The following is a 22,727-nucleotide window of genomic DNA, read 5'->3' on the forward strand; positions in this document are numbered from 1 at the left end:
CAGAATGAACAATAGACGGGTCATTCCAGAGGACAATTTAGTCAGTAACACCTTTGAAAAATGTACCCTTTATTTTATACATTTCTGTTATGTTAATTATGAAAGATTGATGATAAACCATGAGATAATTTGATTTATCCAACTCAGGCATCAAAGGTACACATTTTAGGAGTGATTTTATTGTGTGCTAGGCTTGGCTCAACCTTATGACTTGACTTATATTAATTTAAGCAACTTTTCAAATATATCTTGCCCAACTTTTTCATAGTCACACGTTTTCATATACTCACTATTTAAAGGACAATAAGTTACACCCTTGTGAGCTGAGAATTTTCTTTTATCTCAGAGCTTCTAATTCTTTTGTTTTGCACTTGCTTTTTGGATTTATCGACACAAAGTTGAATGGCCCATATTGCATGTACTCCGAAGTCATAAACTGAGGGGATAAGCACTCACTTCAGTGGTGTCGTGATCATGGTTTCTTTCTTGTAACATATCCAAAGTGAATGTTATTTACATGAATGTCTAAGCCCTTTGATTATGTGACAAGAAATGCAAAGTTGATAACGGTGACCTCACACAGTGGCGCTGACAGAGCGATTGCTAGTGTGCCACACTTTCCAACTATGGTCAGTCATTGTCCTTTGACCTTTATTTTTGTCCTCTGCCCCATCTCGATCTAAAGTAGGGGTGCAAGATTTAATTGATTATAAAAAATAAACACTGCAATAAAATAATACATTTAAAAAAATGGCTAAAATAGCAGTTCTACTAGCTCACAACACCATCGCGAAGCGGTGTTAGTTTGTAGATCTTCTATTTTAGCTATTTTGGACACCATTGTACAATTATGTATAAAATGTGGCTTAAATGGTTAATCAGACAAATAGATTTAGTTGATATGATTTAGTTTAGTTAAAGGTAGGGTAAGGGATATTTTGGCATTATAATTCTTTTGTTAAAAAGGTTAAAGTACTATATTCTGATAGTAATCATTGCTACAGAGCGTTTGTTCGGTCTCTCCAGCTCTTTAGTACATCTTTAGTACATTTTACATAGTACATTTTCAGGTAGGTGACCGATTTTAAGCCAATCAGGAGAGAGCACTGAAAATGCATTTTCTGTTTAATAAAGAGCTGGAGAGACATGGGAGACTCCTTTTACTGAACAAACACTCTATAGCAATGAGTACTATGAGAATATAGAGCGATTTAACACTTATTTTAACCAAAGTAAATCACTTACCCTACCTTTAATCAATTACAATGAAAAAAATGAAAATAAATAAATGAGAAATTCTTTCCAAAAAATGTGGTTCTCCATTATTATGTTAATTGAAAAAGTTATCAATAGAATAATTGCTAAGAAAATAATCAATAGTTGCAGCCCTAATCTGAAGCCCTTTTCATTTGGCCTGTGACTTCAGATTGTACATGTTCTTCAGTCACCTCCTTCAAGTTAGTTTCTTCTAAAGGCTCCTAATGATAATTAAACAATATCAGTAATCAAATAAAATTATTAAATATTTTTGCTAGATAATCCCAAAACCTGCATGTTCATGTCACACAAAAGGTTTTATGTCAAGTTCAAACACTACATAAAATGCATATTTGTGATGGTATGAAGCAGGGGGGGGGAAATACTCTGTTTCTGCATCTTTCCTCCACTTCTTTGTCTTTTTCTGAGCACTGTTGGCTCTGTCATTGTAGTGCAACCCTGTTAGCCGTCTCTATTTCCAGTAACAGGGTTGCAAATCAATGCTAATGTTATCTTTTCCTCAGGAAAAAAAGATGCTTGCTGTGGAATGTAATGCTACTGTACAAAGGTCAAGGAAAAACTATAAAGAAAGAAAGAAAGATCATCTTGAAATAAATGTTTCTTATTCTGATAATGTGAGAGCAGGGTTGCGTTGGTGAGAGTGACACACTCAATTAAGGCTGAAAAGACTGGAGAAATATGAAAAACAGAAGACATATTCCTTTGGTCTACCAATGGCGTTAGCAGGTGACTTGATGATGTTCCTCTGTGTCACGTCAACAGCGTTGCCAGATTTTGCGAGAGAAATGAGCAACCAGGTCTTTTACAAGTCCAAAAGAAGCAACTAATACATGAGTACTTTAAACCTATATACATCGGCTATTTGAAAATAGCCGATCTACAAGCTCACAACGCGAAACGATGCGATGCGTTGCGAACTTGTAGATCTGCTATTTTCAAAAAACTCTTGGGGAAAAGAGTGAAACATTTTAAATATTTTTTAAACATTTTAACAAATTTGGTATGGGGGTCCCACTCACAATTGTGGGGTCCTTCACAAGAAAATGTTTCAGAATCACTCGTTTGAACAACATTAGGAAGCAAGACCAAATAAGAAACTACACTTTAGAAACCAGCCCAAAAACAACGCAACCACCAATATTTGCAAGTGACTTTGCAGAAAAACAAGCCCAAAGTTGCTTACAATAAGCGGAAATGGCAACACTGCATGTGACTCACGCTTTTTTCCTCTTTCTTTTTCGGTAACAGGGTTGCACGCATGTTGTGGTTGGACAACTTCAGTGCATTATTACTTTTATCAAAAATACCTTGATTCCATTTTTTTTTCTTCCTTTGTTTTACAATTGCAAGAGACATATCAACAAAATAGGAAGTGGTTAAAGATATTGTCTAGACCAAAACAATACTTAATCAATGCACCAGTTAGCATAAGGGACTTAAACTTTGCAAGACCTTTACCTGCCAGCATATAATAGATGGTCATTTCTCCAAACGACCTAATACCAAACAAATCATTCTTTAGAAAGCACAAGGTCAAAATAAATAATATGATATATTCCTGTATTTATTTAGCTTGCTTGCCTTTTGAATTATGACGCTAGCGATGTTTTAGGAAGACTTCATTATTTAAAACAGACGTTTGTCAGGGTCCACTTGGCTGGTGGCAGCCGAATCCGTCTATGCGTGGGCGTGTATCATTATATGACCTCCAGGGGTTACACCCTGGTGCTTATGGTCTGACAATATGCAATAATGTGGTCGCTTGTGGAGACTCACTGCATTCTTTCTGTCTTTTCCAAACATTTGTCAATAGACTATTTCCTACATGTGAAAGATATACTCATTGTGAAACTCCAGAAGTGTCCGATGGTCTGCTTGGAGCTGCGGATAATCCCCGCAGAATGTGATGGATGAGCCATCTCAAATTTTCTCTCTCAATATATCAGATTTTCTGAACAAAAGGAAAATATGTTCTGAAGAACTGCTCACATGGGTATGTCTGTTTTCTCAATCAGATTAACAGAATAACCATGCTGTGAGGTCTTAAAAAACCCCACAACATAAAAAAGTACCACAGTAAGCATGTCTACACAATTTTTTCAGAATCAAAGGATTGAAATGTAAGTTAGCAGTCCACCAGTAAGATGGGACAGATCCGGTCAGTGGTGGAAGAAGTACTCACATGTTTTACTTAAGTAAAAGTATCAATACTGCAATCTGGATATCGACATATCGTTGATGTCCGGCAGGAACTCCATTTTTCCGCTTTTGCATTTTTTTTCCATAAATCAGTGCTATTGAACACCCTTTACGTCTGTGTGTTGGTAAAAACAATATTGAACCAATGAAAAGTATTAAAAAGTGCTTCTGACAAAAGCAGCTAACTCCATTGGATCCTCAAACTTTCTGCTAAACCAGCTAACTCCAGCAAATGGGGGTGGAGTTAGCTGGTTTTGCTGACTCCAGGCTCCACCCCCTTTTGACCTCCAACCTCATTGTGAGCTTGGAGGTCCATTCAGCTGTTCTTATTATAGACGGATTTCCGCGCGACGTCATCACAGAGCAGAATGCGCAATCTGCGCATGCCTGGGGGAAAGGCGCGTTCGAAAATACAGCCCTGAGCGGCAGTGAGCGCACTGGCCAATACAAACTAATAGGCGAGTGTGCTCCGGTGCGTAATTTCCAAACGCACCCATAGGCTTCCCCCCGCAGCTGCGCGGTCATATTCCTCTCATGTTTACTAACAGGAAACCCGTCTATTAATGATGAACAAAACCTCCTAACTCCATTTTTGTTTTTTTCATTTCCTGAAAAATGAATATTTTGGAGTTAGCTGGTTTCTGCCGGACAGCAGAGATATACTTTGTTACAAGTAGAAGTCTCGTATTCAAAATGTACTTGAGTAAAAGTACAAAAGTATCGGCATCAAAATACACTTAAAGTACCAAAAGTAATAGTAGGCCTACTCATTGAGCAGAATGTCTCATTTCACAAGTTCAAAATGTATAAAAAATCTTTTGAAAATAGACGATCTACAAGCTCACAATGAATGCGATTTTTGTAGAGTTTGTAGATCTGCTATTTTCCAAAGATTCTGAAATATATATACGGCTGAAGCGGATGTTTGCATTTTATAGATATTTACCGGGGACTCACGACGCGCAGCTTGAACCCGGGACAGTCCCAGTCCCAGCCAAACCGAGACGTCTGGTCACCATAATGTCACAGCATCTTTGATTGATTGATTTATGGATTTTATTTGGTGACATAAAAAAATAGCACAAAAGCACTTTCTGACATACAGTCAACGTATCACCGAGGATGAAAACACAACAAAGTATGAGGGCTTAAGTTATTTCCATTGTGGTCCTCTTCAACAATAAAAAACTGAACATCATAACGATACATTAGACAAATATACATCAGAAACTAGACTCTAATAAATCTGCAATCAATGCAATTTTACACATTTTAAACCTATGTATTTGCAGTCAATGCATTCAACCCACTTCAAATAAAGTGCTATGTACCTACAGTACACTTACACTACATAGTATAAAGTTCACAGTTTATCAAATAGGCTAAAGTGCATGTACCAAACAGTCCATTAAAGTGTATATTATGGCATTTATTAACCATTTGCGTAGCTAGCAGCAGCAGGGCAGAGGGAATATATATAATGTGCAGGCTGTACAATGTAGGATCTCTCAAAGGGGGGAAAGGGCAGTATAAAGTACAGTAATCTCCCCTTAGTATTGTTACCTTTTCCTCTCATGTGGTCAGGAGGGTTTTTCTGCTAAGAGGGCTATATACTGTAGTTTTGGTGAATTCCTCCAAATAGGAGCTCATTCATAGTATCCCATAAGTTACAGAAAGGAAGAAATGTAGCTGAATTGGAAAGAATCCATGATATTAAACAGTAGATGGGTTTGTGAAGTGCTAGAAGTAATCATGCCAGGCAACAGGCCACAGGAATGCAAATCATCCCTCAAGCCAAGAGTTAAGTTAGCAGGTGGCCGCTTCTATTCACTGAATGTCAACACTCCTTTTAGTCTGAGCCCACATAACATCTGGGCAGGCCGGTCGCTGCTTTTAATTAAGTGAAATACAGTTACTCAATGTTCTGGCGTGTCAGAAAAAAAGATGTTATAAAAGTGAGGGGGTGAGAGGAGAGAAAGTGTAACAGTACGTATCCTGTGTTCAGTGAAGGTCAACACAGTTGTGTAAATAAATATTAATCCTTAACCTAATCCCTACATTTCCATGTCCATTGAAAAAAAATGAAAAAAAAACTGAACAGCCAAGAGTACGTTTCTGGAAATGGCACGTTCACGCACACTTTTCAGGAAACCCTCCATGCACTGAGATGTGGAACAGCAACATTTGCTAGTTTAGTGTCCACACTTGTCAAATCCAGAGTGTTAACCACCTTCAACCTGGTGTCCCTATTTCGGGCATTTCATTATAGGCACAAAATGTCAATAGCAAAATCCCAGAAATTCAAAATAATTAGATCTACAAGCTCATCGGCTATTTTCTCTATTTGTCGTATGACGAGGTAAGGGTTAAATGGTTATTAATTCTGTCTTTTTTTTGTGGGGGGGGGGGGGGGGGGGGGGGGGGAGCAAATATCATTTGGAACATCTAAAATTTGTAGTAAAGACAACAGTTGAGCTGGTTAGACAAAGTTTATTATTTGTGATATGACATTTAGGTTCATAGCTGGTCTTGAATCAGTACCACTCTGAAATCACAAGAATAAAGCTGAAGTAAAGACCCCTAATTTACATCACACAGTATGTAAATTAGGGGATTGAGTATTTCTCAATCTAAAATGGTACCCCTGCAACTGTGCAAATATCTGTAGAATTTCAAACACAAGGACAACTAATTGAAAGGCAATTTTGTAGGTAACAGGAGAGTAGTTCAAAATACTGTACCATGAGGTCAAGGTAACACAAGCACAAGGCAGAGTTTTAAAAATAGTATATTTATTGAAATACACAGCATTCTACGTTTAAGATATATACTTTTACCACACAAATGCTGAAATTATTTTGGAACAGAATATAACTATCGTAAGGTCATACAACACAGAGTTAGATAATGTTTGGAAGGGCTTTACAAAATAATAATTAATAAAAATGGCATCTTGCTGATGAAACATTCAGAAAGTTAGTTTTGATCCAAAATGCATTGCCATTTTGGACATGAATGGATAATGAAGCTTTTGTAAATATTGATTGTTTATGATTGAGTGTGTCATGTTATGCAATTATGTAAACCCCATACAAAAACTGTATTATCCAAAAATAGCTAGAATTTGATGTTTTTTCCCTTTAAAATGGTGATAATGGTGATGACCTTTGACTCTGGTCTTGTTGTGTTAATTCCAGAAAAACTGTTCAGGAAAGGGGGAACTTGATGAGTTTTATGAAGTCCTCTTTCTGTGATGGACTTATGGAGCATAGCTTATGCATACCTTAATAAAATAAAAATATGGTAATTTTACCGTAACATTTCTTAACTGACGCTTACGCCATGATTATTACAATTCACGCTAAATGTACAATATTCCCTATTTTGGTCATTATATAGGCTAAATAATTTGAAAATAATTTGAAAGCCTTTTGGAATACAGTAGGGATTTAGTAAACCAACAACTAGTGTGCAGAAGACCCATCCTCATTTGTTCAAAAACAAAAACAAAACATCCCTCTAATGTAAGCCAGTTCAAACATGGACCTGAAGAGGTCAAGAAATACCATGTGAACACAGACAGAATGACCAGGCCCTTCTTCCAATCTAGAACCATATCTAATCCCTGAAATTAGCACAAAGGGATTTTGATAAGTCTAATTGAAAAAAGGCTTTGATATTCCATGTTCTCTTCATGTTGGCATGGTAGAAGATTGGTAAAAAAAAAAGAAAATAGATCCTGCTTCATAAACAAGATGCTGTTGCATAAAGATGAAATGTACAGGCTAGTTCTTCCTATGTGAAAGATTATGACAAATGGCCTACAATTGTCCCAGATTACTTGTTTCAGTATTTGTACTGGATCTATTGTGCTTAATCTCAGTTTATGTACTGTAGCTATATGTAAAATGGATGTGCACATGTGTTTGTAAACTGTGTTTGCTGCCAAGCGTATACTTTCATAGATCCCCTTGCTGAAGCAAATTTATGCTCCGTCGTACGATGGTGCCTAAACTTGCGGATTTACAAGCTCACAATGTGTTATATATGGAACGTGTCATGAGCTAGTAGATCGTCTCTTTTCGAAACACAATACCGATATACGGCAAAGTATAAAACGGGTTTAGTCCGTACAATCATAGCTTTCATCTGACTTACATGAAGTTTGAGAGGCTTCATGCCATAAAGCTACATGCCAATTGATAATTTACTGCCGTACAAGTTGAAATGTAGTTGTAAATAAGAGAATATATGCCAGTGGACACAAAGGTTAAGTGATATGAAATCAACAATTTTGTATCAGATTGTTTAAATATCACAATATTCAGTGTTATTTTTTTAAAGAGTGGAAAATAAATTAGATAATAAAACTTATATATACATAATACTGTACATCACATCACACCTGTGGTAGATATGTTTTCCAGCAATACCACATATTATAAATACAGGCCAGCTTGGCTACTAATGGCAGCCACACGACCTAACTACCATGTTTCTATATTTCTTAAGGATAACATTTGAGCTATCATCAAAGTAAAGTACAGATATTGCATTCAACTTGGTTGGGGCACAGCAGGGCTTTGGCACATTATCAGGAAACATTAGATGAACCTATGAATGAAAACAGAATGAGATTAGGGACTATGATAACAGTAACTTTAACTAAATTACAAATTGCATTGCAAACAAGATTTATATATATATATATATATTGCTGGCTGAGATTAAATGAAGAGATGAGTGTCACATAGGGTGAACATATTTACTTTTTGAATAGCCAAATTATAAAATATGGTTAAACTGGTTAAAATGATTGTGATGCTGTATTAACACATTTTGCTGGGGACCCCCTGGAATCCCCTCAAGGACCCCTGGTGGTCCCCGGACCCCACTTTGAGAACCCTTGCTTTAATTTATACTCCATATTTCGACTGCGTCACGCACTGAAAACAGCCAATATACACACTCACAGCTCATTGTGATGCGACACATTGTGAGCTTGTAGATCGGCATTTTTTTCAGCACGGCTCTGTCATATGACAAAGCATAAGTCATATGTTAAGTTAAGATGATCAGAACAGTAGCATCATTATTCTTGTAACACAATAATGTTGTAAGATAAAACCAGCCAGAATATTGTAGATAATGAATACTTACCAGGGTTTGCACGATTGCATGATTTGTTGCATTCATATGTGCATTGAGTGGAAAAGAGCATTCCCCATCACAGTAAAAAGCTGCATAGCCCTCAGGGGCAATAATCCAGTCCTTAAAAAACAAGGCAAAGGAAAGACAATTATGTAGGTTTGCAGTTTTTCCTTGTACAGACTGTATTGTTTACCGTACAGTCTGGCTGATGATATGATCATTGCAATGTGATCAATGTTAGAACTTCAAGTTCAAATGTATTTGTCAGATGCTTATAATACAGACAGTCATTAAAGGGTAAGACCACTTTGGTAGAGGTTTGGGTTGTGTAGTTACCTTGCCATGATGTAACTCCAAAGGTGGGCAAGAAATAAAAAAAAATTGCTCCATTGATTAGAAATTGATAATTCAAAATATGCTCCTCATTGACTTACATTGTACGGTAAAACAGCTCTCAAAGTCACTCTTTTAGCACAAAAATGAACGCAAACAAAGTTGATTCAGACAATATAGAACATCACCAAACCCAGTACTGTTTTTTTTTTTAATAAAAATGTTAACGTCCTGTTGATTTTGCCATTTTTAATAAGTAGAAAACCCGGACTGGATCGGCGGATCCGGATCCAGATCTTCAAATAGTAAAATCAACAGGAAGTTGACATTTTTATTAAAAAAACAAACAGTACTGGATTTGGTGATGTTCTATATAGTCTGAATCAGCTATGTTTGTGTTCATTTATGGGCTAAAACAGTGACTTTGAGAGCTGTTTTACCGTACAATGTAAGTCAATGAGGAGCATATTTTGAATTATCAATTTCTAATCAATGGAGCAATTATTTTTGATTTCTTGCCCACCTTTGGAGTTACATCATGGCAAGGTAACTACACAACCCAAACCTCTACCAAAGTGGTCTTACCCTTTAAGTGCAAATATATATAAGATGATAACATTAAAATAGTTTGAGGCAATGTAAAATACTTTTTCTGTTTTTAATCTTATCTGTAAACTTGTATCACCTTTCTGCCATTACTATTGGGTAAATTGTCTGTACCAACAGTAGGCATTGGTCACTTTGGGTGCCACCCACCAATTGCAGTTTATGAGGCACCTAAATCAGTTCAGTGTGTTCTGTATGTCTTTGGCATTGTTGAAAAGATAAATGTTTCACTATCCAGTTCATGTTGGATACATGCCTGTCTGATAAACCCAGGGGAAAATGGTGTTCTTGAAAGTGACCCCCTCTCTCCCATTCCATTGGTTATTTTCAACCATTTTCTCCGAAACCACACAGCTTAATCTAATCTCAGGAATGTCACAGCCCACAAATTCCAGCTGTATGATGATTCCCAGACCCCAAGGTATCAATAATTAAGGTATAACACAACTATACGTCTACACAGGGGAGTTGTTTTGGCAGCTTACAGTCCTTCAAGATAATTTTACCATTCTTCTTTTTCACTTTATTGAAGGAACAGCAGTAACTACTGTCAGACCACATTGCACCAAATATACCATATATTAGGAAGTGGATTTCATAAGGGTTCAAAGGAAGTACAGTGTTTCTTACCTGCCAACCCAAATCTCGAAAGCTGACATAAAGTTCATGCTTCTTGCAGGCTTGCTTCTGTTCACTTGTGTTATGATCTTAAAAATGAAAGACAATGAATTGTCAAGATAATTTGACAAGAAGTCTGAATGCGGAAAAATAATCATGTGTGACCGTAAGCTTGCCATGACTAGGCCTGTCACGATTTTTACATCCGAGCCATAATCGCAATTATTTGAGATAATCGCAATTATTTTGCGTAATCATCATAATTGTTTCCATGTTGAAAAATATTTTCCAAAAATAGCAGATCAACAAGCTTACAACGCGTCACTTTGTGACGCGTTGTAAGCTTGTAGATCAGCTATTTCAGCTATTTTTACATTTAGTATAGACTTATTCAATATGTCAGTAATTTCTTTGTATATTTAAGTTATTTATCATATCTGCCCTGTGCAATGTTTTATCACGAAGCCTAAACGCCTTCTAAACAGAAATCTATTTTTTTTATTCATGTTCCAACGTTCCAATGCCAAAAACCCAATTAAATTGTTAATCGCAGTTATTTGTGTGACAATTAGTCGTCAACTTAAATTTGTCATCGTGACAGCCCTAGTCATGATTTGCACTTCAGGAGAATAATCTACCCACCTCCACTTTTGGGTGCACGAGATGATTCCTGTTGACCAGCAGATTTGTTGCGATTGTGATTCTTTTTCTTCCCACCAGCAGCTCTGACAGAGCGAAGCAACACCTCACTGGCCTTGAAGAATGCAACTAGGAACGGCTGTTTGGACTGCGGTCCATTTCGTCCAACGATTCCAGCAGACTTCATATTGATACTCCGGCCTTTAAAAAGAAAGGGTAAAAATGTATAGATTCATACATTTTGTCTAACTATTATTAAGGTATGATCTTTTTACAAATAGGGTATGAACTTTTTACAAATGGCAAGACCAACACAAGCTGTAAATCTTGATTCATAATTCATATGTGGTTAGTTTGATTCCCTTGATATATCAGATGTAGCCTCTTTTTAAGATGATGAAATATGTGCCTTTGTGTATTCCTCATAGTAAAACTTAGTTTGCAACTTAGAAAAAGCCATGTTTTATAGTGCAGTATTAGAGCACCACTCTCAGTGTTTGCTTATAAATGAGGTATTAGTGTCTCAATGTGAACAGAAGCAAAACAGCACATAATGAAACATTTCTACATTGAGGGGTCCTCTATGCAGCTATTCTTTATTAGGGAACTCCCCACTCAAAGATTATAGAAAAGGTTCTGGTATGGTTATACTTAATGATGTTAAAATTGTCAGAATGAAAAAAGGCAGGCATAACTTGCCATCTAGAGTCTCCACACAGAGCTGCAGGCCCATGTTCTGCTGTGGGTTCATTACCCAGTGGTTACTCGTGGCTGTGATATCAAAAGCCAACCAGCCACCATCAGATGCACGAACCTTTTTGGAATCGAGCAGGAAGGTCTCTGCATCTCTGTTGGTGAAATACAAAATAATAACTGCATTAAGTAACATTAAGTAACAGTAAAAACTTTTTTAACATATTTTTTCTCCAGAACATTGGAATGATTAAGATCAACCATACTGGCTTGATATAAGGATTATCAAGAATAGTATGGATGTAAACAGACAAAATGAATTTTATCGTCCCTTTCATGCAATGCCAATTAAATTGATAAACCTCTGGAGTGGGTTTGACTCTGGAACAAATAAAAAAGGTCTGTTTATGCAGCTTAATTTCGCAAGAACTTTCAAAGGGTACAAAGAGAGAGAGAGCATGTGCTCCTTTTGGGTCTCGTAGACTTGGACCAGGCAAATATTCCAGAGGCCCTGACCTGCCATGATGGAAAATGTAAACAAAGAATCATTTGACTGATCATTGATGGATGCTTCAGCCCCATACCCTATAATCTAATCCCAAGGCGTGCTCTGACAAAATGAGAGGATTTTATTGTTTGTTTCACTCCTATTTTCTGTCCCATGAGCCTTTTATTTTGAAACTAACATTCCAACATTCCCATATTCCTCCCTATGACTAAATACTTTTTGGTTAGATTGATTACAGTCTGTTTTCACAACAGCCGACACAAGATAAAACTAACGTTAGATCCTATTTCTGCACGCTATGTAGGAAAGTATTTATATAGGATGTGACAAAGTCATGTTTTCTCTACCATGCAATAATGTAAGTAGCTGAGGTGTTGAGTAGTTTAACACCCGCTATATTAATGCTCCTCTGAGGGAAGGCTACAGAATAGGGTGTTGAATTGTGAAGAACATATGAACATTATTTATTTAAACCTTTATTTTCACAGCGTGACGCTCTATATATTATGCACTGAACCGATGTACACACGCAAGTTTGCCCTGTGTACAAGAACAAATTGATAAATTGATAGCACTGAAATTATTATACAATAAAATATACCATTTTATATCCACTATTCAAATGTACTCTATTGGAGCTCGCCTTTATCATAGAAGTGCACCTCTAGCTCTTAACCTAACTATAAGTGCACGTTTACTGAAGGCCAGGAAGTAGGGGACCATGAGATCAATGTAGAGATGAGAATGTAATCATCTGAGGGTGAGAAATGTGTTTAAACTGATTCATTAAAGATAACTGAAGCAGCAGCAGCAGTGATAGAGAGAGAGAGAGAGAGAGATGTTGTAATCATGTTGAGAGTGTTGCATCTGTATTCACCAATGTCTTCAATCTTTAACCACACACAGTAAGCCCTATACACTTTGTTGTGCGACGATTAACAGAAATAACCAATCTACAAGCTCACAACGTGTCGCATCGCAATGTGTATTTCAACTTGTGGAGCGGCTTTCTGAACATTTTGGAATACTTGTCTGAAATATGTGATTAAGCAGGGTCTTATCAATGGCGTTATCCTGTTTTTTTCTGGCACATGATGCACATGAATCACATGATGCACTGGCAGAATACATCATACATGTAGAAATGGCCTAACTCTTAACGCAGCAGAGAGATTACCTCAAACAAACTGTGAAGTGTTAAGAGTTAGGCCATAACTCTTAACGCTTCACAGCATGTTTGAGGTAATCTCTCTGTTTACTCTCTGCACTACTGCCTTAAACATGTAATGTTGTTGTTTGTAGGAATGAACACAGAAGCACCCGTGAGGAGGTGGACTAAGAAAGGGGAGGAGCCAAACCGAGTTCCTGTTTTACACAAAAAAGTAGGTGGTGCCCCCAGCTGCAAAAACAAAGGGAACACTTTTTTCTACTTATTTTTTTACCGAATGAGTTCCCAGATTGTGTTTGAGGTGACTATAGTGAGACAGTCCAACAGAATTATAGTGCACAGCCACACACCTCCACTTACCTAGATTTATGTATCAGTTAATGCCACCTACTGGCTACCGTAGTGGACCGTCACCATGCCTCAGTGCAAACAAGCCACAGTATACATTCTAGTCTAGAATCTTTTGTGCCCCTCACATTTAACCTCATGAACACTAGCGTCCCTATTCCGGGGCAAACATTCAGTGAGAATAGCAGATCTACAAGCTCACACCTCGTCATGTTATGACCAAGCCCCCAGAACCCAGTGGTTTCATTGAAGCCAAATGGACATGCTGGCCATTCATGGTACTGCAGCTTAAAACGGCCTGGGGCTTCTACACGAATGAGCGAAAACGGTTTCGACCAATGGGCTTGATTCTGTCGATCGTCAGGGCCTGGATTCATAACAAATGGAGAGCAAAAGTAAACATGAACCCTACAGTACATGTATGTCGGTCTGTGCAGCATGTGAATCAAACTATTTTTGATTTTTTGTTGATAAAATTACAGTTACCATTCTCCTTCAGCAGATAGCTAGAGCAAGTCATGACGGGGGAGGGAGATATGGTTGTAATAACCTGCAGTGAACAAGCAGATTATATCACTGAAGTTGAGAGGAGGAGGAAATGTCCTCTGGAATCACCAAAGCAATATGTACTGTTAGGATAACACTGTCTTCATTGATAAATATTAAAGGGCTGTTCATCAGTGTCCTGTCCACTCAAGACACTGAAGGCAATATAGTTGATTTACTGTGTAAAAGCTCCTAAACTAATTTTGTTAGTAAATATTAAGCTGCTTCAAATATTAAATATGTCACCTTCATAAATGATGACTGTAAGAGACAAACAAGAGATCAAAATGTATTCTTTAATCTGTGATGTATGATGTACAGGTAGAACAAGTAAGAATAGATGTAAGTGTGACAGTGCTAACGATTATTAGAGATGCATAGTTGGAGAGTTACAACTATAATTTAAAAAAGATAAGATAGTATGTAAGTTAATTGAACAATGGTCACTGTTCGACCATGAATGACAGTTTGGGTTTTATATGTTCATAAACATTGACTGCACTATCATATGCCCTAAGAATAATGTGTAAATCCTTCAATTTGAGTAGTGTTCCCCTTTAAGATGGGAGAGTTCATTGACTAGGAGCTCTTCAAAGCCCAGGAGGACCATATCTCCCCTTCAATCACCCACACACATATTTGGCAAGCAAATGTGGGCCCTGTTTTAAGTAGCCCCCAGTGTATTCAACTATGTCATGGCTCAAACTTCCGGAATATTGTTAACAGAGGCAGGTGGTGGACATAAGAGTTTGCCCTGGGAGCGCCCTGGGAGGCCCCTAATGGGCCCTCATGGCGTCTTCTGGGACACAGCCAGCCTGGCAGGCAGCACATGAAGAGTGATAGCTGATGGACCTTGGAAAGCTTCATAAGTGGTCAACTTGCTAATGGAGTTCTCTTTATCCGAGAACTATATTTGTAAGGAGGGCATGGTGCGAATGAGGCAGAACAGAGTTGGACAATAGACAGTTTGCAGAGGAAGACAATAGCTGCTAAATGATTATGCTTCTTTTTTTTTTGTTTACCTTCATTGTGAAGTAATGTTTTAATTAAATGATTTATTAGATAAATAATAATAATACAGAGAGTTGAGCATTTATTCAACGATTTGCAAGTGTAAACAGGATATTCTTTTATGTTTTGCCTGAGTGACTGTGTTAAGTGTTTTGCAGAGCCATGAGGTTTTTAGAAGTCCACTTTCAAAGCCTCCCTTTGTGTGACTGACAAAAGGTGCTGATCTTCAAAACATGATTTCTATAACATATCCCAATAAGACATTTCAGCCTGCTTAGAATCCTCCAACTGCGACCGATTAGTTGAAATTGGATTAGAATGTCTGTCAGATAGACAATGCAGTCATATTTTTTAGCATAAGAGTTGACATTTAATTCTGCTTAATAGAGTAATGCGTCTTACTTGTGTTGATATTCCTTGATGACTTGGTATATGGTAACCTTCAGTGTAATATTGTCATAGCGCACGTGACTGCGGTCCTTATAGATACGAAACTCGGCGGCAGTCACAGCCTCTCCATCTGGGATCTGAGTCAGATCAAAGCGGAATTCCTTGTAGTGTCTTCGGTGGTGAGAAAAATCCTTGTCTTTCTCCACTGAAAAGCGACAAAAATATGATTAATATACTTTTATGGGCAACAAAAGCATATTGACCAAACTTATAAGTTCACTTCCTGCACTGCTTTGTGTTTCAGCGTGTGCACATGTGTGTGTGTGTGTGTGTGCGTGTGTGTGTGTGTGTGTGTGTGTGTGTGTGTGTGTGTGTGCGTGTGTGTGTGTGAGTGTGTGTGGTTGGGTGGGTGTGTATCATCTGTGTCGGTGCCTGTTGTTTAAACCAGAAAAGGTGTGCCAGTGTTGAGAAAGGATAATTTATCACATCTTCTTTTACATTCCAGGTCCAATCTAAACATTTTGACTCCCAACAAAAGCACTTTCCAGTCTATTAAATCATTGAACTGAATACAGGTAGCCACTTCCAGACAGACCCTCCACTGTGTGCCTCACTGCATTCTGTAGCCATGATGAATGGGCTGTCAGTTTAGAAAAACAGGCTGATTTCAATTAAAAACACTTTGGTCTGCTCCTCAAGTGAGAGAGAAGACCAGACAGGGTTCTTCAACATCATTTTGAGTGACGACTCTGACCTAATTTCTGGACCTATATTGACCTCCTGTAGGTTTTATACAAAGCAGCAACGGTGCCCAATAACTCATTAGTTTATGAACATTTATAAACTTTTTAAATAATTTCCAGAATAAAACAAAACAAAAAATTCTCCCATAAGTTTACTTACACAAAAGTAAAAAGTTGTCTTACAGTACTACATTATCATTCAGTGCCACTAAAGCATGGGGGTTGAGATGAGTTGACTTTCTGACACAGTCTACTGATATCATACGATGCATTTTGCTGATAGTTTATCAAGAGTGAAAGTCTGTGGTTACTTAACACATGCAAGTCAGAGGTCATTGAGCGCGCTCCATTATATTAGCCATGGTCAGTAATCTGAAGCAGAAGTACAACTTTAAACATTAGCCTTGAGACTTCACTCACTCAGCTGCCTTCGTACTTGACGAGTTGCAGATTTGGTTGGAATTGCACAGTAAAATCCTCCATTCTTAATTTAACTCAGAGAGTGTACAAATGTAACCTTTGTTCACATTTGTACACTCTGAGTTACAAATGGATAAATTAATGTTAAAATAAGTGTTAAATAGATCTATATTCTAGTAATCACTGCTGTACTATAGAGTGTTTGTTCAGTAATGGATTTCTCTCCATCTCTCAAGCTCTTCAGTAAACTAAAAGATAAATATTTTCAGTTTGGGATACCAATTTCATCCAATCAGGAGTGAGAACACATACAGGAAGTGATGCAACAAATACATTAGCAGACACAAATTGCATTGGAACACTATAAAATCACTATAAAATCTCAACTTCTCTCTCCTGATTGGAAGTAATTAGTAACCCCCTGAAAATGAAATTTCTATTCATTAAATAGCTTGAGAGGCAGGGAGAACCCTGTTATTGAACAAGCAGTCTATACTATAGCAATGATTGGTATCAGAATATAGAACTGTAACTGTTTAACAACATACTTTTTGTTAAAAAAATAATATCGCCAATAATATCACTCACAGAACTTTTAACACTGAGGATTTTACTATGTACAAGGATAAATTGTTAATAAATCATGCTGTGATCACAACTGTTTTTTTCAATGGGTTGCCCAGTTCACATTAATATGGAAAACATTCATATGGAACCTCTCTTGGTCACATAGATTGTACTGACTGTTTCAAGGTAGAAGTGAGTTTCTGTGTACACCGTGTCATGGAGAAGTTTATAAAACAGTTGAGGTCAGTAGTAATATTTGCCTGTACTGTAATAAAGACAGAGCTCCATTGAACACTTCACTGACAGTCCCCAAAATGAGAGCAGAGCTTTCAAGGCTGACAGTGTACATGCCCTGGTATAGCGCTAAGTGGAAACACATGGGCCCGGGCCAAGGTGAGGGATTATACCTCCAAGCACCTCCACACAAATTCACTTTTACATGCATTGCTAGCCAACAGTTTTTTTGTAACATCCTTTAGCACTAATAGTACCCTAAAGAAAATGTAGGTTTCTACATTCTGTTTTGATGCAGAATGTGTGTTCTTAATATGTCACGTGAGGTACATGATGTTAAATTGCATGCATTTCCATTTTTGAACTCTCACTCTCTGACCGTTCAAGAACAAGAACTGCTATAATAATGTAATACAAATGATACCGCATTACACTTAGTGCCAAAGCCTATAGCCATCAGGAACACAGGGAGAGAGAAAACACAGGCATCGTCCAATATCATTCCTCTTTTAACAACAGGAAATAATTAAGACCAATTTTCCCAAGGTCAGACAGTCATCTGATAAGTTCCTATGAGCAGCTGGGTCAGGGGTCATAGCTACTGCATGAAGAAACAATCATTCTACAATTCAGCTGTATTTTATAAGTGGCTGGAAAATAGAGGGGTCAAAATGTTTCAGGCCTTATTGTAGGCCTAAAACTGAAGACAAAATATGTCACACTTTATAACCATCATGATGGCTAGTAAACATACCACATCAAAAATCAAAAGATGCCCCATACACAGTAAAATCATCAGTGTTCATGTAACTCTGAAAGTGCAGTCTACAAATCTAAGGTACATTTTGGTACATTTATAATATACACTCTCAGAGTCACAAATTGATAAATTAACACTGAGGATTTTACTGTGCAAATAACACACCTCATTGCATAGGCCCTACTGTATACCTATTGAAAACTCATCATTGAGCACTATAAAATGATGTTGCCTGTCAGCTGTTGACATTAAACAAATAGATTCTCTTTACTTATTATTGAAGATGTGATGTGACCAACTATTTCTCCTTCTGATAAAATGTGAACATAGACTAGAATAGGACCTAACGTGGATCCTTTTTTATTATCCTTTTTTAATTTATATAAAAAAGTTTTAACCAACAATGATAATCAAACTTTAGGCCCATCGACATATTGGCCTAAAGAGCAAAGTTAACATCACCATGGCTTCTCCAACATGTGCATTTTGTAGTAATACTACAAGATCATTAATTAGGCTACAAGATGTTATGGAATAAAACCATCTACCTGTAATGGGAGGGACCATGATGATTCTTTTGAGTAAAATTGACAATTAATTTTGTTTTGTTTTGATACACATTCAACATATATGTGTGTTATCTGTTTACTGGTGTTTTTTGTTGTTCTTCTGTTATGCTGTGTTTTGTTATTTTTGTTTTTATTGTTTTTTTGTTTGTTCTTTACAAAAATGATGTTTTTTGTGCAAAAAAAAGTAATAAAGAGATTTGTTAAAAAAAAGAAAAGAAAAACAATAATCATGTATTATGCCTTATCAAAAGTGTTGATATAGGCTATAGCCTAATAAAAATAAATAAAATAAAAGGCACCAAAAAAACAGATGGGACTCAACTTGATCTCACTTACCTAAATTGACAAAACTCATCACCATATCGGCGTCATTCAGAAAGCTGGTGTCGTGCGACGTGGTGAGCGGGGGGCTCTGGCTGGTGAGGGGGGCCGCGCGGTACGGCTGAGCCACACGAGAGTATCCTCCATGCGGAGCTTGGCTGTAGTAGGAGCCTCCTTTACGAGGCTTATTGGAACCGCCACTGTATCTCACTGACGTGCTCTGCTGCTGCAGAGCCTCGTCCTCCTCTATGGACATGGCGTTGTACAGGTCCAGCATGAAGAGCGGTGCTGAGGACGCCTGCTTCCCGGGAGAGAAGGGCCTGGGACGGTGCGGTAAGCCCAGGATGGACAGGATCTCTCTCTGGATCTCCCTGCGCTCGTGATTACGCAATCTCCTGTAGATAAAGCTGGAGTGCACATGGTTGTCACTGAAGCCACAATGAGCGCAGTGGAGAAAAGTCATCATGAAGCTGCAGAGAAGTCCAAATACAGCACGGCTTGGATGTGTAAATGTCATTTTTAGGGGGCCGTTATAATAGAGCTCACTTTAGAGGGCGACGACTCGGGTGTGTTGATCTACATGGCAAAGTTATGCAAAGATAAAAAATACATGTCTCTCCCCATCTCTCTCTCCCTGTGTCCTGTCCATCTACACTGTAAACCTATCAATTAAAGGCAGTAAATCCCCCCAAAAGAATCTAACACAAATTAATTTGTCTGCACAGAATCATATATTTCCCATATTGACCCATGCAGATGCACCATAACTTTATGGTGTCATTCACGACCTGTTGCTAGCCACCAAACGAGGCATCAACGTGCAGTGAAGTTATAAAGCCCCTTGTCTTCTGTCCTCTGTGTGAATGGTCCTGATCGGTGCAGTTCTCCTGTGCTTCAGCAGGCTACATCCAAACAAACCTCTGTCACATGTTGTATTTAATGGAACCAGGACCTCTACTCCATCACCTTTACTCCGCTTGGGGAAAAAAACACGTAGGTACGCCCATAATAACGTCAAACAATCCCAAATTCTTCAGTGAATAAAAGAAAAAAAAGTGTTGAATAACGCGTAAAAAATCAATAGAAAATGGCACTGTGGAACATGCTTCGACTCGCAGGTTTTTATGGAGAATGTGAATGTGTTGGGGCTTCTTGCCCAATGAGTCCATCCCACACTGACTGACTTTTTTGTTTTTTTCTTCTGCATCCACCTCTAGCGGCCGCAATAAAACTTAACTGACTCGAAGATGAATGTGGCAGCTCACATGTGTAAAAGGAGACACTTGAAATGTGAAACCGGTCTTAACGAGTGAGAGAATAATGACAGAGCCCTTTAATCACCTCAACTTATTGAACTTTTGGAAAGGCTCTGGTCAGTAGGCAATAGCCCAGTGGTTCTCAACCTTTTCAGGCCGTGACCCCCCAAAATAATCATATTTGAACTGGGGACCCCCAGATAAATATTGTGAAAATAACAGGCGTTGTGAGCTTGTAGATCAGCTATTTTCAAATGTTTTGCCTCTTTCTTATATTATTTGACAATTTGGCCAATGTTTGACCAGTTTTAATAGTATAGTTTGTTGATTACTTTTGATACTGTAATGGTAATTTTTTTAGGTATTAAAAAGGTCTTAAAAGTCCTAAATTGTCACCTCACTGTCATCTGGGACCCCCCAAAAATCATGTAGGGACCCCCCTGGGGATGCCGACCCACAGGATGAGAACCACGTCTGCTTGAATAGCCAACCAACTAGGGATCTGACCTGACCTTTATTGACTATTGAAGTCCATGATTCATTTTGGAGGTGTATTGAAATACAACAAAAGGGAGTGGAAATAGAAGAATGGAGTCTACTTATCTCTTTTCTTTTTTTTAATCATCCATCTTGTAGTAATGATGCCACTAGTAGCCTATTCATCTAAGTTAGATCTAACACCTGCCCTGTTGATCCCAAGCTGTCATAGTGGACCAAAAATGTTTTCAGACTGCAGGCTTCTTGGCTTTGTTGGTCACACAGGGGAGTGGTAACCTGATCCTAGAGTCGGAGTCATTAGTAAAACTACTGTATGCAATGTAGTGTGTGGCATAGTTTCAGGACTATGCCTATATGCTCCAGCTCCATAAAGATGAGCACATATGAGATGAAGCCATTTGAAGTGCCCTGCAGTGTGCTACCATTTGGTATAATTAAGATGTTGCCAGACCAAAAAGAAAAAACAGTATTGAAATGTGTTATACATACTAGTATATTACACATAATAAGGATTTCAACAACGCGGGGGGGGGGGGGGACTCAGTTTTTAATTTGAATGGTATCCGTCCAACCGTAGGCCTAATAATGAGGTAAATCATTCACAGGATTAGGCGTGACCTTAGCACCATCTAGTGGAGAATCTAAACACTTTCTCTTTTTATCTCTAGGAGGTGAGATTATTTTGGCTTTAATCTTTCATGCACATGCATGCAAGGCAATGATCAAACTGCAGTACTGTGGACATAGTCCAGGCAAAGTAGCATTTCCAGACAGACTAATTGTAAGATAATTTTTTTCAACAGATATAATTTCTATGAGGTGTCTAGAACAACATACTAAAAGTCCTAAGAAATCCTAGATGCGGAAATATGTTTAATTCTCATCAATTCAAGATGTGTGCTAATACCTCGAGAACACCCTAATGGGCTTTCTTTTTTTTCTTTTGTCCTATCATAATGAAACCTTCCACAATGAATCTTAACATGAAAACTAAACTTTTTTGTATTACAAGTTTCTCTGAAACGTAATTTGAATATGCAAATTAGCTTAATATATATTGAATATGCCCAAATTGCATTTCACGAAAATTACTTTTCCCCAAAATGTATTATATTTACATTGTTGTTTGTTAATGATATCAAACACACTGATCAGACTTTCATGAACCATTTCATCGAAATATTGTGACTTCATAGAATAACATCAAAAACACCATTCATATGTATGACAAATGCATAAATCCGTCAAATCTTCCTCCAACCATCCTACTGCTAACGGTTGATGGCAATGCTGCTTTTGGACTGGCCTCTAACCTGAAACCTGCCCGGCTTGGTTGTACCTGCCGGGGGTATAACCCCCACCGGTATAGTCCTCAGGGTCACAGAGGCACACAAGCCTCGTAGCATTGGACACTTAATGGCAGGGTCTGGACTGGAGGAGCTACTAGAGGTGTGGTGTATGCTTGCAATACAGTTTGCCACATGATGATTGGCAAGGCGGTCTCCAGGGCAGTTCGTGGTCATATGCTTGTTGATGCAGCACTGAACACTTGTTGCTGGCTGATGCGTACAATGTGCCAGTCCCAACAGAAGACACAGTCGAGGAACCTCGGATCGAGATGGCACCTGCCACCGATACTCAGCCAGTTGATGAGGAAGTACTCAATACTTTACCAGAAACAGATGTGACAGACTTGACCATAGCCAGTGAACTATATGACAAAGTCATGTCCTCTTCTTTGCCGATAGGAGAACTGTGTTCTGAAGAGGTTTTGGAGAGAATCCAGAGTACTCTTGCCAGGAAGATGGAAACCATGAATACGAGGACAGCACAGCTTTGGCAGCAATACATGAATATGATTGATATTCTGC

At 38.1% G+C, this 22,727-nt stretch overlaps 1 protein-coding gene across 1 annotated transcript; it reads right to left on the reverse strand.

Moving 5' to 3' along the window:
• Positions 1-6,252: 6,252 nt before the first annotated feature.
• bmp5 (bone morphogenetic protein 5) lies at positions 6,253-20,208 on the reverse strand. Its single transcript, XM_084076787.1, has 7 exons — positions 19,118-20,208; positions 15,501-15,693; positions 11,524-11,672; positions 10,828-11,025; positions 10,198-10,274; positions 8,638-8,748; positions 6,253-8,091 (listed from the first exon to the last, which is right to left on the reverse strand). The coding sequence occupies exons 1-7, from the start codon at positions 19,617-19,619 to the stop codon at positions 7,942-7,944; spliced, it is 1,380 nt and encodes a 459-aa protein (XP_083932913.1). The 5' UTR covers positions 19,620-20,208; the 3' UTR covers positions 6,253-7,941.
• Positions 20,209-22,727: the final 2,519 nt, after the last annotated feature.

Source organism: Gymnoscopelus microlampas, assembly GCF_963454915.1.
Source record: "Gymnoscopelus microlampas genome assembly, chromosome: 13".
Lineage (NCBI taxonomy): Eukaryota > Metazoa > Chordata > Actinopteri > Myctophiformes > Myctophidae > Gymnoscopelus > Gymnoscopelus microlampas.

Bases quoted from the DNA above. Each gene is read 5' to 3' on its own strand.
- bmp5 (XM_084076787.1), bottom strand. From the start codon at position 19,619: ATGACATTTACACATCCAAGCCGTGCTGTATTTGGACTTCTCTGCAGC. The intron at 11,026-11,523 runs GCAAGTTATGCC...TTCTTTTTAAAG, and splicing joins CTGTGTGGAGACTCTAGATG to GCCGGAGTATCAATATGAAG. The intron at 8,749-10,197 runs GTAAGAAACACT...TTGTTTTTTAAG, and splicing joins TTCGAGATTTGGGTTGGCAG to GACTGGATTATTGCCCCTGA.